A 17,321-nucleotide genomic window follows, 5' to 3' on the forward strand; every position below is an offset into this window, starting at 1 on the left:
TGAGGAAGGAGCTGGAAAGGGAAAAGCTGGAAGATTCAGGAAAGAAAGAAATGATTAGGAAGGTCCTGATAAGGGGTGGCTTTGGGCCAGCACGTTTCCTGGGGGAACAGTGGGAAGGAGGTGGCAGCGACACTGCGTGGGAGGCGGGGGTCCTCCCCCCGGCTGGCTTTATTTCAGCATTCCGGATACCTGGGAAGCATGGGTGCAGCAACATGGGTGAGGAGAGCCTGAGACAACAGAAGAGGTCTGGAAGGGCCTGGTGGAGGGTGGCGAGTCAACCAGAGGTGACGTGAAGGCCAGCCGCCCAGGCTGAGAGGAGAGGGTGCCTGTACTCCTCCTGGCTGTGTCCTCCCCACCCTGGTCTCTCCCCTCCACTACAGCTACCCTGAGGGTAGCAAGTATTTCTCCATAGCCTGAAACAACCATACCTGCCACACCGTGAGCTCAAGAAAGCCCTGCAGATAGCTGACCACTGGGACCAGGACAGTGGCTGGGGGCAGGGTAGGCAGGCAGCTTCCTGATGGGGGAGGGGCTGGAAGAGGGGCAGGTTCCCCTGAGCCCTGGAGGAGGTGTTGACGTTCCCTGTTTCTTCCCCAGGGATGCACAGGGAAAGAGGAGGAAAAGCAGCCTGGAGGCCCACGGCTCCAGCCAGAAACAGAGCTGTCTTGAGAGGGGCCGTTCCCTCATCTTCCCCACCACCAAAACCCAAGAGGCAATGGCAGAGTTCTGTGTGGACATGGCCGGGTGAGGCCATCTCAGTTTTTCTTAAATTGTTCTTAGCGTGCTGTGTGTATCCTGGACTCTCTTCTCAACTGTGCTGTAAACTATTCAAGGTCAAAGCTGATTTTTCTTTTCCTGTTCCTAGCATCTGGCACAGGCAGGTGTGATTATCTTTTGTCAAATGAATAAATAATGCAAAACACGAGTTCCCCCATGCACACGTCCCCCGCCATAACAACAAGGGAAAAAACCCCGGACCTGCGCCATCTAGTTGCCTGAGCCTGATGCCTCTGGACCTCGGGGAAGACAGCTGGGGTGTGGGGCAGGGCAGTCCTGCGCCTTACCTCTTACCGTCCTTCCCTTAGTGCTTCCTCCACCTTGGGCACCTCCTGTCGCCTTCCCCGGAAGTCTTCGTCTGAAAAGCAGAGGAAAGCACCTCACCCTCCACCCTGCAGGGCCTCACTCAGGCACGTCCCCCAGGCTGGGCAAGACAGCTCACCCAACTCTCTCCACCCTTGTTTGCCAGGGCACACGCTGATCCCCGGGGACGATGCGTGGGTCTGGTGAGGGGCAACTGGGCATGGTGCGGGGTTAGGACCCCTGGCTGCTGCTCTGTCTCTATCGATGAGCCCTGAGGCCTTGGACAAGTTCTTCCCTCAGTTTCCTCATCTATAAAATGAGATGGGGAAGTTGGACTGTCCAGATGACCTCCAAGGCCCTTCTAGCCCTTGTTTCTGGATGTCTCCTGACCATCAAAGGGCTCCTCTGCTCTGAGGCCTGAGGATGAGGGTTCAGCTGTGGGCCTGGGAAGGTCTGAGGCAGTGTCTGCTGGCCCACATGCCTTTGGGAGGGACGGAATGAACACTGAAAGGCCTCTGGGCCCCAGACACTGAAACTGCCCAGCGCTTGGTTCTCAAGGGGAGGCCCTTCCATGTGGGTGGGCCTGTCAGTCCCCTCACACCCCAGAGAATATTCTCCAGAAACAGCACTCGGCACTTTGTGCTCCAGGTAAAGATTTAGGTGGAGATGTGGCTGGGCCCCTTTCAGGAGTGGAAGGGAGAGGCAATATGGACCAAGTGGGTGGGGGGACCCATTTCCTTGGGTCACCTGCCCACCAACCCTGATATGTCCCCCAGGTTGGGTGTCCCCTCCTTTACAGTCTGGGTTCACCTGTGAAATACCCAGGTCCTCCTCTTGGAGGACCACCCATCACAGGCAACTCAGAGCCTCGACTTCCCTGCCCTCCCCGCCTCACCACAAGTGTGGCCCTCCACGTCGTCCAGGAGATTGGCTGTTGATGCCGCAGCCCCCAGTCTGCCGGGCCATTCAGGAAAACTGTCCCAGGGGTGGGTGGGGACTCCCTGTCCCTGGACTTCTACCCCCGCTCCAAGCTCAGGAGGCCTTCACCGCACCAGCCTTATCCCCCCAAACTCCCCAATACCTCCCGCAGGCTCCTTTTCTTGGGGTCACCTGAGCAGCCAGGCCCTGACTCTCTCACCCAGCTCCCATCTCTAGGGACAGAGAAGGAACCTTCTCCCTGTTCTCCTTTGGCTGCTCAGCTTCTATAATAATATCCTGGGCCCTGTTTGCCAAGCATGGATGGAAGTCTGGGTAAAATTGTGGAAAACCATATTTTTACTGGAGGAACTAAGAGTGAGAAGGCAGGGCCAACACGTGAAATGAGGAGGTGGAAAGGTCTGTGGATCAATTCAACTTAAGAAATTAGGGGTGCTTCCCTGGTGGCACAGTGGTTAAGAATCCACCTGCCAAAGCAGGGGACAGAGGTTCGGGCCCTGGTCCAGGAAGATCCCACATGCCGTGGGGCAGCTAAGCCCGTGCGCCATAACTGCTGAGCCTGCGCTCTGGAGCCCGCAAGCCTCAACTACTGAAGCCCCGTGCCTAAAGCCCATGCTCCGCAACGAGAGAAGCCACTGCAGTGAGAAGCCCTCGCACGGCAATGAAGAGCGGCCCCCGCCCTCCGCGACTAGACAAAAACCCGCGTGCAGCAACGAAGACCCAACGCAGTCAAAAATGAATAAAATAAAATAAATAAATTTATAAAAAAAAAAAAAGAAAGAAATTAGGAAAAGGTTTGCTGATTTCCATGGAAGGACGAAGTTTTCTCTCAAGATGCAGATTACCCCAAACAAAAAGTTAAAAAGTGGTAGGACAACTTCTGAGCCTACAGGGGGCCTACACTGGCCTCTTCCCCATGCCTGGTGATGGGGGTCAACATTGGCGTCAAGAGATAGGGCAGCGCCAGGCTGGCAGCAGGGCCCACGGCAGGAGAGGGGAGAGTCACACGGCCCGGTCCCACTCCGGGGGAGGACGCAGCCTCAGGGAGTCCAGCCCAGGGTTTTCAGCACCCTTAGCATCCACCGCTGCCACCCAGTGCCAGGCTGGAAAGGATACGACTGATGCTTCAACAAGTGTTTCCTCTTTGACTTCCTCATCTTGGTCTTCTCCGAGAAGGCCCTGGCCAGTTCAAACAGCTTCCTCCGGGTGGCTAGGGGCAGAGAGACCTGTGAGCCGGCAGCCAGAGCAGCAGGTAGCTGCCCCCCAGGACTGGGGCAGATGGGCAGGCTGGTGGGGGAGGGGAAGAGGTGACAGCAATCGCAGACCGGGGTCAGGCTGGTGCCCTGGCGGAGTGAGGCTGCCATCCCGGGTCGGCCGGCAGAGGCAGCACGGGCCGCCGAGAGCCTGGCCAGGGACCGCAGCCAGCAGCTGAGATCCGGGTATTCCTCCTTCCCCAGCTGTGACAGACGGCTTCGCATCTTGGCTTTCTTCCTGCCACCTCCCCTTCTCCCCTCTCCACCTCCAGGGTTGGTTCTGGGGTTTCCATGACTAATCCGAGATTTTCTCTGAAATGGAGCCTGAAAGGATGGCAGCCTCATTCATGCATGGTTGTGTGTCTGGCGGGTGGGGTGGAGGGGAAGGCGCGACCCGGCTGGCGGGACTTTGTGGGAAGGGGCCACTGACCCGGTGGACCGCCCACCCACAGAACGTGGACTTAGCTTGGGCCTCCCCACTCAGGCCCGGCCGGGCCAAGCCCCCTCAAGCCACAGAGAATGTGAACTCTAAAACGGCGGGGGGCAGGGGGGCGCGGTGTCCGGCACATTATTATTTTTCTGCAGACAGATGGCTCGAGAGGATTTAAAACTTAATTTGTATCCAGACTCAGCTGCACAGGGAAGTGAGGCAGGAAAGCTGAGGGAGCCAGCCCGTGATTAAAATGTCACTTTGGTTCACCAAGAGTCAGCTGCATTAAAATTCCGGGTGGCTCCCTCCCTCCCAGGAGGCCACAGGCCTGTGTTAGAAGAGCTGGAGAGGGGGCGTGGGCTGGACTCACATTTTCCCATGTGTTTCAACTTGTCCCTGAATAAGGCATCTTCAGACACAGCGGGGTTGTTGTCGCTGGTTCCTGGAAGGTGGAAGACACCTCTGAGGGCCAGTGGCTGCCCAAGGCCCGGGGAGGTGGGTCAGGGCTGTCCCCACAGGACAGGGGCTCAGCCCACCCTTCCACTTGAGGAAGGGAACAAAGAGAAGGCTTCTGGCCTAACCAGAAGGTAGCTTAAAGCAAGGAGGACACCGGGGTTCAAGGAGCATTTCTTTCCCCACCCAAGCCTCACTCTCCCCTTTTCTATAAAAAGGGTCAGTGGTCTGGTCTGTACGTGTGGAGGGCCGGCTCCCGCAGGCTCCCAACTGTCCGCTCCTCTGACCACTCTGCATTCCGGGAAGGCCCTTTGGTAGCTTGAAATCAGCCATGATGGGAGTGTTTGCACCATGGAAGCTACCAGATGCTAAGCACTAGGGCTCCCCCTGCACCCCGACAGGCTGTTAAACATTCACCAGCACGTGGCCAGCCTGCCTGCATCCCGACATGGTGCGCCGAGTCTCCCCGTTCACTCAGCACCCACTTGGGTCCCTCACTGCCCTTCTAAAGCTCCCACGCTAATCCCGAGTCACCTTGCCTGCTAAGTCCCTGTGAGTCACTCTGATCCACCTCAGCGGTCCCGGTGTCTATGGTTAATTTGGGATCAAGGACAAGAGGCTGCTGTTAAACCCCCAGATGCATATCTGGTGGGACCTAAGCTCCCAGCCTGTCGCTTATGAATCAGTTCGACAGGATTTTCTCTCTTCAAGCTGGGATCAGCTGAGCTCCCCATCCTTCTGCCCCCCTCCCCCATTCTACCACGCGATGTAAGATCTGTTTCGGGCAAGAGCTGCGGATTCTTCCTCTGAGGCGGGCAGCCTGTGTGTGTGTGGCAGGCACTGGCTGACCAGGGGCCACTGTGCACACACACAGGCAGAGTCCAGATGTCGAGCATGGAACCGGGGCCTTCAGGGTGTCCCCAGCTCCAGCTTGACCCTCGTCCGTGCAGCCCAGCAGCCTGCTGTCCACCCCTGGCCCTCCTTCAGCCACTGAGGCAATTCTTGCTTCTCACCAGCTTGGACATGAAGCTTCCAATTCTATTCCTCCAACACTAAGGCAGAACCTGGCCTGTGGCAGATATTCCCCAGCTACTGAATGAATGAATGAATGAATGAACTCTTCCCAGATTGATCCTGCCCTTCCCCGCCAACATGTTTTTGCCATAATTAACAAGTGTGTCCTCAGCCTTGCTGCCTCATTCTGCCTGTTTCTTGGATGCATCTCCAGTGTTCGTTCCCAGTAAAACCATAAGCTCCCCCGGGGCAGTGACCCAGTCTCTGAGTCCCTTGCCACCCCACCTCCGACACCCCGTGGGACATTACGTGGTGTGGTGTGTCCCCTTCTTGCCCGTGCTCCAGGCACCTCCAAGGAGTTCAGCCAGCCCGTTGGCCAATCCCGGGTGTGGGTTGCAGCAGCCGCTGGGTTGGTAAGAACCCGGGGCTGCTGAGTGGAGGGGCCATCTCCCTCTCGGCGAGTATGGAGAAGAAGGAGAAACCTCCCCACCAGCCTGTTTCCTCAGCCTACCCCCAAACTCCAAATATGCAGACCACAGCTAGGGTGTGAGCCCCCTACACCCTCCAGGCCTCTCTCTTAGGAAGGCAAGGTTACCTGGGACAGGAGCGGGAAAGTCAAAGTCATTTCCCACAGCTACGCTGCTGGATGTAGATTTCTGGGACTCGTATTTCAGTCGATCTGGAAAAGGACCACATTCTGGTCAGGGAAGTTAGCTCCCACCCAGGGGCAGCCTGCGCTGAGATGCAGGAGGTTGTTAGAGGCCAAACCCCCAGAATCACACACACACACATGCACACACACGCACACACGGAATATGTGCACACACGACGCCTACGGGCTCTCAAAGAACCAGAACCCTCAAAGATACAGAAACTACTGCCCTGACAACCACCTGCAGTGTCAGAATGCCAAAATTAGAAGGTCCCTGGGAAATCGGATAGTCCAGCCCTTCATTGAAAAGGAAAGACCCCGAGACCCCCAGCACCTTTAATGCAGAGCTGGGACCAGCCTTGGGCCTCCTGTGTCTCAGGCCAGACTTTTCCCTGCACACTGTGCTCCCTCCCCCAAAACACAGTCAGGCACACACACGCACGCACACACACATACCCCTCTCCCACAGGCCCCTCGCTGTACCCCCGTCAAACACTCCCACCCTGAAGGGGGAAGGCAGCCAGGCTGGGGAGAGTAGAGTGCTGGGCCCAAGGACAACTCAAACACCCAAAAAACTCAAGAGCCCCTGCTCTAATGTCCTCTGCTCAGGGAGGCACCCTCTCTGGCACCCACGGACCCAATCACTCTATTCCTGGAGCTCCAGACACATGGTGCCGAAGCCAGTGCCTGGCACAGAGCAGACAGGCAGGGGAGCAAGGGAAGGGCACCCCTCTCTCTCTCTGAGTTCCAGAGGGGGGAAGGGGTGGCTGGGGATTCAGGTCCCTGTTGGCAGAATTCTGGGGCTCCCACCAGAATAACTCAACAGCACAGAGGCCACCCCGACCTCCAGCTCAGTGCCTCTCCTGAGCCCCAAGGCTAAAGCCAACATCAGCCCCTCCTTAGCCATGGAGCAGCGGCCGCAACGCCCCACCCGGGGCACCACCTCTCTCCAGGGCGAGGAGGAAATCGCGGTTGCGCTGCAGCTCCTTCATGAACTCCTCGTTCTGCAGGAAGAGCGCGATCCTCTCGTCCTCCAGGTACTGCTTCCAGCGGTTCTCCTGGTCCCGGGGTCCGGGCCCGGCTGTGAGGGGCAGGCCTCCCTCTGTGCTCGCAGGCTTGGAGCCCCCGGAGTTAGCCTGAGGAAGGGAGCGAGCATGTGGACCGCCTACTCACAAGGACGCGCGCTGCACAAACATCCACGCGCACCTGGGGGTACACGTGTCCTTCCCAGGACGCTGTGGCCGCACCCTGCGGCCAGCACCTCCTATCTAACTTAACAGGCCAGAGCCCTCTCTGCTGAGGCAGCAGCAAGGGCTTAAAAACTACTCCCCACCTCCTCCACCTTGGACCCCCCCCCCTTCCTTTATCAAAACCTGAATAGTCCTGAAGAGTGATCTGCGAACTGCTCAGGGTCCCCAAACTCAAAGCTCTCCCTGTCTAAGCTGTCTCAGGGGAGACCCCTTGCAAAGGGCCAGCCTCTGGGGAGAAGCACCCTGGCCCTTTCCCAGGGGAGGGAAGGAAGGTGCTCTGGTCCTCTGCCGTTGACAGCTCCCCACCCCCCGCCCCTGCCCACCTCCCTCCAGCCTGGGGTGATGGCTGCAGCCAGGGAGCGTCCTCAGGGCCGTCACCTCCCTGGGTGGAAGAGGAAACCTCCAGGCCCAGACAGGAAATGAGGCTTTTGGTTCAGTGTTCTTTCCCTACAAACCCAGGACAACAGAAATATCTCCGCCTGGGCTTAAACAGCAGGGAGTGACGCTGGCTGGCATGAACGGTGTGGGCAAGCAGAGCTACTGCACAGGCCAGGGGCGGCGGAATCCTCCGTTACCTGTATACTGTCCAGCTGCTGGGGCAGGATGCGGAGAAAGTCTTCGGGGAGGTTGCCTAGCAGTGGGGGGTTCCAGTTCCGATAGCGCCTCTGGCCGGAAGGGGGCGCGGAGCCCAGCACGTCGATGCTGCAGGGCGAGAGGTGACGATGAGGAGGGAACAGTCAGGCCCAAACACAGGTGTCCTGGCCCATCACACCAAGATCCTGCTCAGACTGGCACTCCTGCTGCAGAGCCTCCCGTGGCCTCCGCCGCCTCTGGCACAAAGCCCCAGCACGCTAGCTCCCCTTCTCAACCAGGCTTCGGCTGACCCCCAGCCTCTGGGCCTGGGCTCCGCTGCACTGGATGTTCAACTACTCAGCGCCTTCAAGGTCTCTGGGCCTAGAGAGCTCTGTGTTGCCGGCGCTCATGTTGAGCGTTGTGGATTTTGACATGGATGGCGGTCATGGCCCTTCACGCTTCTATCCCTAGCACCTAGCATGACGCGAGCTCCTCCTGGCTGCTGAGTGCCAGGCGTGCTCCGAGTGAACAGACACAGAGCTGCCAGCAGCCCAGCCCGCCCCAGTGCTGGTTTGCTAGGGTTGGGGAACATGGGGACACCAGGATCCCCAGAGGGTAAGCGGATCTAGGCTCCAGTTCTGGCGCAGCCACAAGCCAGCCACGTGGTTCTGGGTGAGACCCTGTCCCCTCTGGGGCTCAGTCTCCTACCAGCTGCTGTCTCCCTGCCCAGGTGCGTGGGAGCCCCTCGGGAGGCTGTCTTGAACAACGTGCTGAAAAGGCACATGGAGGTGTGGGATTGGAAGGGTCCTTGTTCCAAGTGGCGCTGGGGAACCGCTCTCCTGGGCCAGGGCAGAGGCCAACAGCGAGGCGGAGAGGAGAGGAAGGAGACCATGGCGCGTGGCCTCCCTGACCCCCGGCCTCCCGCCCTGCCGTCCTGGCCTGAGGGCGGCCTGGGGCCTGGCCAGGAGCTCCCCACAGCTCCGCGGCAGCCTGCAGCGTGGCAACCGCAGGACACGTGTGCTGCTGAATCAGGGAAATGACACACAGAGAAGGCAGCCGAGGGCCGGGAGCCACTCTCTCTCGGGCCTGGCTCTGATTTGGTCTCAAGCTCCAGGAATCCCGCCCGCCCCCTCACTGGAGGGGAGCTTTTCCGGGCTGCCCCTGACTATGGAAATAACTTCCTTTCCTTTTCTATTTTGGGCGGGTGGCCTGGCTGCCGAGGGGGAAGGGCGGGGGCGGCAGCAGACAGGATAACAAGCCGCTAAGTGCCTGGTGGGAGCTCAGCGCTCAGACAGGAGCCAAGGAACCCCAGGGCCCCTCTCGCTGTACAGATGCGGGAATGGTCCTGAGAAGAGCCTGCATTAGAGCCCGGGACTCCCATTCCTGGGCGCCTTTCCTTCTCCATCGCTCATCCACCTCCTATCACTGTTGGCGGCTTCATTTTTCTCCAAGGGCCAGAGAGTCAAGGGGGTGGATACCCCATCCCTCTGGGACTCGAGGACCTTCTTTGGTCGACCCCGGCACCCTTCCTCCAGCTTCAGGGTCTTCATCTGGGACATGGGTGCCCACCCCAACTCAATCACACCCACAGCTACCCAGGAAAGCCATGGAGAGAGAGCCCCGGAGTTGCAGCTGGACCCCTCTAGCCATTTGTTACTGAGAACCCAAGTCGGGAGAGGGACGAGGAGCAGGAGGCTGAGTGTCCCTCGCTGCTGGGCCCGCGGTCCTGGAGGAGGGGCAGGCCAGCCCCCTGCCCTGGCACCGGCTGAGATGAGGTCAGCCCACAGCTGTGAGAGCCAGGGGGACCCTGAGCACAGGCGGCCCAGGCAACTCCACTGTGGTCAGAAAGGAATGTCAGAAATGAGCTGAGAGGCAAATAAAAAACTTCCAAGGCTGTAATTTCAATGGAAGAACAGCAGGTGGCCTGTGAGGAGGGGCGCCTCTGGGCTTCAGAGCCTGTCTTTCATTCAGGAAAGGACAGGCTGGGCGAGGGGAAGGAGAGAGAAGGCTGGGGAGGCTCTCCTGGCCCAGAGCCTCTGCCTCCGGTCCCCAGAACTAGAACTGCATGCCCCATCAGACCCCCAGGCTTACCCAAAGAATATCAGAGCCCAGAAGGATTTCAGCAACAAGCCTTCCAGGCAAGATTTTTGGTAAAGACTAGACATGGAGGCCCAGATGGGGTCAGGCCTGTCCTGGAACACACAGATCATCCTGAGAAAACCTGGGCCCAGGAATCCTGGCATTCCAGGCATGCTCCCCTGGGATCAGCCTGCCTCTCTGCGCCCCAGCAGGGCCAGCTCCCCAACCCTCTTCCATCTTCACTCTCAAAGGCACCCCAGGGACTGGAGGTGGCAGAAGGGAGCCAGGCCATTCCTGCCCCCAACCCCCCCACTTGAATCTGATTGCCCCCAGCAGCCAGAGAGAGATTCCTCAAACACTAACCTTACCCCGTCACTCTCCAGCTTAAACCCCTGGCTGGAGGATAAGGTCAAAGCTCCTTGGAGGACCCTCAAGGCCTTCCATGATCTTCTCACCCCTCCAGCCTCACCCAACCATTCCATACTTCCTGGAGTTCCCTCAGATGGTGCCCTCTTTCCTGCCTCCAGGCCCTTGCACATGCTGTTTCCTTTGCCTGGAACGCCCTACTGTCCTCCGCTTTACCAGGTCACTGCTTGGACATCAGTTCCTCTAGGCTGCCTTCCCTGTACCCTGCCGTGCGTCTGTGCCTCCCCCAGACCCTGATCTCCTTGGGAGGTCAAGGCGGGGCTGTGTTCATCTCTGTATCACACATGGTTCAGCACCTGCATGCTTCAGGTGACTCCATAAACGCTGGAAATGCATGTCCTGGATGGAGAGACTGAATGAGGCCCTGGAAGTGGGCTGGGGGTGGATCTGGGCCTAGCAGGGCCATCCCGGGGCAAAGGGGCACGTGCTCAGAGGCTGGCCCTGCCTCTTCTGAGCACTGGCCTCTGAGGGCCGCCTTACCCCTGGTCTCAATGTTCACTGTCAGAGCTGACCCCAGAGGCCCACTGTGCAGCCAGGGGCAGGAGGGAGCAGTAAAGCACTGGTGACAGGTCTGGTTCATATCCGGCATTGTGCTAAGGGCCCCCCACACAATATCTCATTCAACCCTCACAAGAGTGCTGAGGCGGGGATTAGTATTCCCATTTCACAGATGAGGCAAATGAAGCTCAGAGAGGTTAAGCAGTGAGCCAAAGGCACCTCAAGAATCAGAAGTTAGGCAGCTAAAGGAGGCGGGGTGGGGAGAACACTCTGCCTCTGTCCGACTTCACAACTAAGTTCTCTTCCCTGTATCCACCCCCAGGCCAGCAAAGCCTTCATTTCCGGGTCAGGCCCCTGAACCTGAGGCAAGGGCAGTAACTTGTCCAAAGGTATGAGCAAGACCCCCTGAGCCTTGGTCTAGTGCCGAGGTCATTTTGCCCCCAACTGGGGCTCCCATCACTGGGCCTCCCATCACTGGGCTACACTACCCCTGCCCTACTTCACCCCACCATAGCCAGAGGAGGGGAGGGAGGATGCGGCCAGGATATCCATGCCAGGTTTACAATGGGATTCTGTCTCTTATGGGCTCAGTTTTCCCTTCTGAAAAATAGGCAGAACTATTCTGCCTAATAGAAACTGAACTTTTTGCAAAAGCATCTTGGGATATTAAAAAAATGTCAAAGGAAAATCATTTAGCCATGGGCATCATGACCCATCCTGGGCTGCAAGTCCTGCCAAGATCTCACCCAGACCTATCCACTTACCCCCTGCTTTGTCCCATTACAGCCTCTGGTATCACTTGTGATGGAGGACCTCAGCTCTGCTCCTGTCCCTGACTCGAAACAATGCTTCCTCCTCCCCCCCATAACTTTCTGGGCCTCTATCAGCTCCCTGAGCTGCAATCACAGAGGTTTTTCTCATTAGGGGGATGACAGGACACAGCAGGGAAGAGCATTTGTTGGCTTTGGAGTCAGAAATGACCTGGCTTCAAATCCCAGCTCTGTAGTCTTAGGGAAGTTATGAAACCTCTCTGAGGCTCAGTTTCCTCATCTGTAAAGTGAGGATGACAACAGTGCCTACCTCACAAATTGTTAGATGGTTTGAATGCGATGGCATAGGTAAAGAACCTTGTCAGTTTCAGGCATTTGAAGGGCACTTAGTAAATGGTAGGTGTTATTATCATCTATACCTGTATGATCACAGAGTTCTCCACCACCACTGTCTGGGGCTCCCAAGATCCCCAGAAGGGAAGATCCACTGGAACAAGTTCCCCGTCCTATCCTGTCCCCCCACCCCTCCCCACCCCAGGCCTGAGTTATTCTCAGGACCAGCAGCTCCAGGAAAAAGAGGCACCTGGGCTCCAACGGCCCTCCTCAAGCACAGAGCCCAGAAAAACAAGCACTTCAGAGACCCAGGGACCCAGCTGGCAACCAGCTTCATTTTAAACTTCCAAAGTATAGAGTCCCTGATCTGGACGAAGTCTCCCGGGACCTAACTCTTCTGCTTCCAATTATCGAATTACCCCAGAAAAAGAGACTTACTTGCTCCCATTGCTTAAAAATCCCCACAACATCCCTAGAACAGGGATAGCAAATAGAAATCCATTCCATCAATTACTGATGACTGTCTGGGAGTGCTGTTTTGAGGAGGATTCTGGGGTTCTGTCTCAACTTCGCAGGAAAGAGCACAGTGACCAATTAGTAATGTTTGCCATGGGCTCAGGAGGGGAAGTGTCAGTACACATTCCATGTGCTCGTCATCCCCACTCTGCATCTCCCTTGACTATAAACTTCCAGAAAGCAAAGGCTGAGCGTCGTTTATCTCTGTGTCCTGTCCGGTGTTCAGCATAGCACCTAGTCTGGAGCAGGAATTTAGTGGATGTCTGCTCTTGCAATCCTTACAGTTTGAAAGTTCTCTTTGGTATCTAGCTAAAATGCCTCTTGCTGCAGTAGAAGCCTGTTCTTGGTGGAATAGTATACTGAAGGGTCCAGTCAAGTTTCCCACTGTGTTTGTACTCAATCCCAACCCCTGATCCCCTTCCCCATTGCCTTGCGTTCTGAGAGGAGACGGATTCTTACCGGGGAGGTGGAGTGGGGGGAGCCAGAGGGTAAGGCCTGTCGAACATGTGCATGTGGTAGGCTGGAGGGGAGTACACAGGCGGGGGCTCCTCATCAGAGCTATCAGGTTCCAAGGTCCTTTCCAAAATCTGTATCAGAGATGACAAAGAAAGAAATATTAACAATCCTTCCTTGAATTTAAATAACATTTAGACAAAATCAAGTGTGGGCGAGGATGTGTAGTAAGGGAACTCTGCTGCTGCTGGTGGGAGTGTAAAGTGATATAACCAGCACTCTGCAAAACCATTTGGTTTCCTGTACTAACGCTCAGCACATGGGCTACTCCTGAGCCCACGATTCCAACATACACAGCAGACGTGAAAGCACTTCTCCCCAGAGGAACGCTCCATGCAGCATTAGCCATCCAAGTAAGGTTCAAAACCAGGCAAAACATGGGACTTCCCTGATGGCACAGGGGTCAGGACTCCACGCTCCCAATGCAGGGGGCCTGGGTTCGAGCTAGATCCCACATGCATGCCGCAACTAAGAGCTCGCAGGCAACAACTAAGGAGCCCAAGTGTCTCAACTAAGGAGCCGGCGAGCCGCAACTAAGGAGCCCACCTGTCGTGACTAAGACCCGGCGCAACCAAATAAAGAAATAAATAAATAAATATTTGGGGGGAAAAAACAGGCAAAACAAATTCACTGGGATTGCAGTTGGAGCAGTGTGACCTCTGGGGAAGGCTAAGAAGGGGCACAACGGGGATTCCAGGCTCTGTTGATGTTTCTTTTCTTTTTATTTTTTATTTTTTTGATTTGTACAAAATTTGAATTTATTGTCAGAACTGAAACATGGTTCAATTTCCATTTTTGATTTTCTATACTTATTTGAAAACTAGAGTTCTACCATTACTGTCTCTTCCTGGACTCAGCTAGCAAAATAACTTATATAGTATATTAAATATAATAATATTTATCTAGATGATTTTATATCATCTGTCAAGACTATGACTAAAATTAAACCTTTAACAGAAATCAAAAAAACAATCACATACAAAGTGATGTAGAGGAAGCAAAAACATCTGTGAACTCTTAAGTAAAACTCATCTGTCCCTACAAATTCCTTTAGGGTACATAATTCTTTAAGAAATATAAAGCACACCTCCATCTGTGTGTTGATGTTTCTTGATCCAGGTGCTGATGAAACTTCACCGAGCTGCGTATTTGTGACTCATGGACTCTTCTGTCCCTGTGTTACTTTTGATAAATAACTTTAACATCATTCCTACCCTCTCTCAAAGTACTTCCACATCGATTAGCTCACCTTAAGCTCAAACAACTTGGCAAAGTAGGCTATGGATCATTACCCCCATTTTACAGATGAGGAAACTGAGGCCCAGGCTGACTGATTAACATGGCAAGAGCCACACACTGTTTCTAGAACTGAGTCTTTAACTTAGATGTGGTCTCTACAGCAAGAGTGCCTCCTTCAGACACAATGCCTGCACACCCAGGTTGGATTCTCAGGGCAGACAGCAGCAAAGGGAGAGCCCAGGCTCTTTCTTGGCCTCCTCTCCTCATCCAGGAGCCAGAAAAAGGGGCAGGAGAGGCCAAGGCTGGGCAAAGGCCAGGCTTCCTGCCATATGGACTGACCTGAACCCTCTGCAAAGGCGTCTGGAGCAGGAGGAAGTCATCAACCTGGAGAGCCCAGGTCACACAACCCCACCCCCGCGCCCTCCTCTCCAGCTCTGTGCCCGTCTCCTCCAAGACCAAAGAACGTGGGAAGGGCTCAGAGGCTGTCAACTGGCCCACAAATTGAACCCCAAGTGAATTTGCAGAAATCACTGCTAAGATGCCTCTGCACATCTCTGCCCGAGCCCAGCCATGCCCAGGCACCCAGTCTCAAAGGGACACCACACAGCGGGTGGGCAGGTGGGTGAGTGAGTGCACACACACACACACACACACACTGCCGTGCTTTGGAAGGCAGCTGTGCTCTCCACTATACCACCAGCACACACACACTGCCATGCTTTGTACACACACAGCCAGCCTGACCCAAGGAGGCCTCCTGCTCTGGAATGCACTAACGTTCTTTCCTTTGAGGCAGAAAGTACTTAAACAGATGCTTTTGCAGAAAAAGAAGAATGCAGCAGCTTCTCGGGTCACTGTTCTCCTTACCCCAAATTTCCACAAGAAAAAGAGAGAGAGAGAGAACACTGTCAACTCCAGCCCTGCTCACTGGCACACACCTGCACAACCTCCGGTGCCGGGCACACAACCGCTCTAAGGGACAGGTTCCACGCTGGGGCCTGTAGGCCGAGCCCCTCCCCCTCAGTGGCTGGCCTGGACCGTCCCCCCCCCCCCCCCCCCCCCTGAAGCCGGTCTGCGCGAGACGGGCGAGGAGGGGAAGACTCAGGAGGAATTGCTCCCAGAAGGAAGCCGCTTGGGGCTCCTCTGACTGGGGCCCATAGCGGCCGCCCCTCAGGCTCAGAGAGATCGGGCCTCCACAGCCACGCAGGGGGGCTTTCCTCCCCTCTCAGCCGCTCCTGGTCCTCAGCGCGGCCTCCTGGGGCTGCAGGAGCCAGACGCTCATCAGAGGCTCCTGGAGCAGAATGAGGAAACACCAAGGAGGCAGACAGCAGGCCAGGCACGCTCCGGAAAGGCTGATCCCCAGTCTCCAGGGAGAAGTAACCCCAGCCATGTTTCTGGTCTCCCCACCCCGCCCGCCCCGCCCCGCCCCCTCCCCCACCAGCCACAGTGAGGCTGTTCTTCTGGCTCTAAAGGTGCTGAAGTTTTTGGTTCTGTGGCTTCCTGGCTTAACTCCATGTGGGTGATGGATGCCTGCCAGGTGCTCTGGGGGCCAAGGTCTGGGCCATTTATCTGACAGGAGATATTTCTCTGTGGCAAGGATACCCCTCGGGCCAGCCCACCATCCATCAGCCCCCAGAGAGGGGGCTTTCTCCAGTCAGCAGTTATCGTCAGCCCAGCTGCTGCTCATAAATTTTCCGCAGCACTTTCCGCGGGCTCAGGAACCGCCTGCCGATGGGCCCACGCAGAGCTCCAAAGATGGGGGGTTGGGGAAACAGCCAAGGAGGGGTGCTGAGAAGGGGCTCAATCTGGAAAGCAAGATTCTTGGGAAAACAGAAGTGCACACAGTGCAGGCCCATCTAGGGCATCAGGCAAGCTTTGCGGAGGGTCACAGGGCTGTGGGTGCCACGAACAGAGAAGGAAATATGATCCTACCTGCCAGACAGTCGGAACAAATGAGACTGTGGAAGGGGTCAGCGTTTGCAGAGAACTTTCCTTCCAGCTCACGCTTAAAGGATGTATCTGCACACACATACACACACCTCCCTTTCACAAAGAAGATCTGGTTTTTCCAAAACTCCCTCCACTGGCTAATCCAGGCAGAGCCAAGGAGTGCTCTCCCAGGGAAAAAGACTAAAGAAAGCCGTGCACAGACAGCAGCAACATTCATTCATTCAACAAATACACCCCGAGTGCCTGCTATGTGCAGTGACTGTCCTGGGTGCTGCACGTGACACAGGGATGAGCCAGATGCCATTGCCCACAGAGCTTCTCCTCCATCCGGAGGGAGAACTCCCAGGCAGCAGCCCTATAGGAGGAAGAGCAAGCGGGCTTTGCCCTGCAGGATGACTCTGATTAACGGAGAATGGCCACCTGCAGGGCTGTGTTGAGAAGGACTCTGAGATCACATCTGGGTCTAGGTTTCCCACTGTAAACGGGGGTAATAATAACGCCACCTCACAAAGTTTATGAAGATTCGAAGAGATGATACACCTAAAGCATGTAGGATGGTGCCTGGCCCAGGCTGGGACTCAATGAAGAACAGAGCTGAATCCGATCTGCTGGGTCCTTCCGTCCTGTCTGTGGCTGCATGTCCCAGATGCCCCTGTGGGCAGTGACCCTCTCGTTGAAAGACTCTGAGTGCCCCTTCTGCACCCAGCACTGCAGGTCCTGCTGAGACTGGGGGCTCAGACATCTACTGAGCTCTTGGAGGGGCCGAGGAGGCCTGGCCACACCCAGCAAGTGGGTCTTGATGCACTGGGGTGGTCCCTTCGCCCTCAGCCACCTTCCTGGAGAGAGGAGGGAACTGCTTGGGTATCGCTCGCGCCTCGGTCAGAGGAACTGAACTCGCAAGCTCTCTTGCACGGGTCCCTGCGCTCCAGAACACACCACACTCTTTCTCAGCCGCAAGGCCTCCTGGTCTCTGCTCACTCTAGGATCCTGACAGAAGGTCCTGCTGCCATTTCCCTAACGACTCCTGCTCTATTTCACCCCTGAGCCTTTGCACAAGCTGTTCCCTCTGCCCACACACCTTTCCCTCACTCTTCACTCTTCCTCTGGGAAGCCATCCCTTCCTCTCTGCTGCTTTCATCTCTCCCATCCTAGCGCTCACCCCTCCGGGCTGCCATTGCCTGGAGTCCTCACTGGACTGTGAACTCTGTGAGGGCAGAAACTCTGACTGGGCCTTAGCGGGTACCTGGAGGTTCAGAAAATACAGACCAGAGAGCTCCAGCCTGGAAGTGGGGTTCGGGACGTTGCGGTGGGGGCCAGGTGTCTACATTGTGAACAGGCTCCTTCATTCTGATGACC

General features: G+C 56.3%; 1 protein-coding gene across 5 annotated transcripts in view; it reads right to left on the minus strand.

Moving 5' to 3' along the window:
- Positions 1–17,321, minus strand: part of CUEDC1 (CUE domain containing 1) — a 75,080-nt gene that overhangs the window by 2,713 nt on the left and 55,046 nt on the right. For 4 of the 5 annotated variants that reach the window (XM_036837085.1, XM_036837086.1, XM_036837087.1 and 1 more), the window contains 9 exons: positions 12,723–12,850; positions 7,644–7,770; positions 6,762–6,954; positions 5,762–5,845; positions 4,070–4,141; positions 3,133–3,226; positions 1,976–2,034; positions 1,220–1,389; positions 1,065–1,135 (listed from right to left, as the gene is read on the minus strand). In XM_036837085.1, the coding sequence (XP_036692980.1) occupies positions 1,082–1,135; positions 1,220–1,389; positions 1,976–2,034; positions 3,133–3,226; positions 4,070–4,141; positions 5,762–5,845; positions 6,762–6,954; positions 7,644–7,770; positions 12,723–12,850 (981 nt within the window). In that variant the 3' untranslated portion in view covers positions 1,065–1,081. The remainder of the gene's footprint in view (positions 1–1,064; positions 1,136–1,219; positions 1,390–1,975; positions 2,035–3,132; positions 3,227–4,069; positions 4,142–5,761; positions 5,846–6,761; positions 6,955–7,643; positions 7,771–12,722; positions 12,851–17,321) is intronic. The other variant, XM_036837089.1, reaches the window with a different exon arrangement.

Source organism: Balaenoptera musculus, chromosome 20 (assembly GCF_009873245.2).
Source record: "Balaenoptera musculus isolate JJ_BM4_2016_0621 chromosome 20, mBalMus1.pri.v3, whole genome shotgun sequence".
NCBI classification, from domain to species: domain Eukaryota; kingdom Metazoa; phylum Chordata; class Mammalia; order Artiodactyla; family Balaenopteridae; genus Balaenoptera; species Balaenoptera musculus.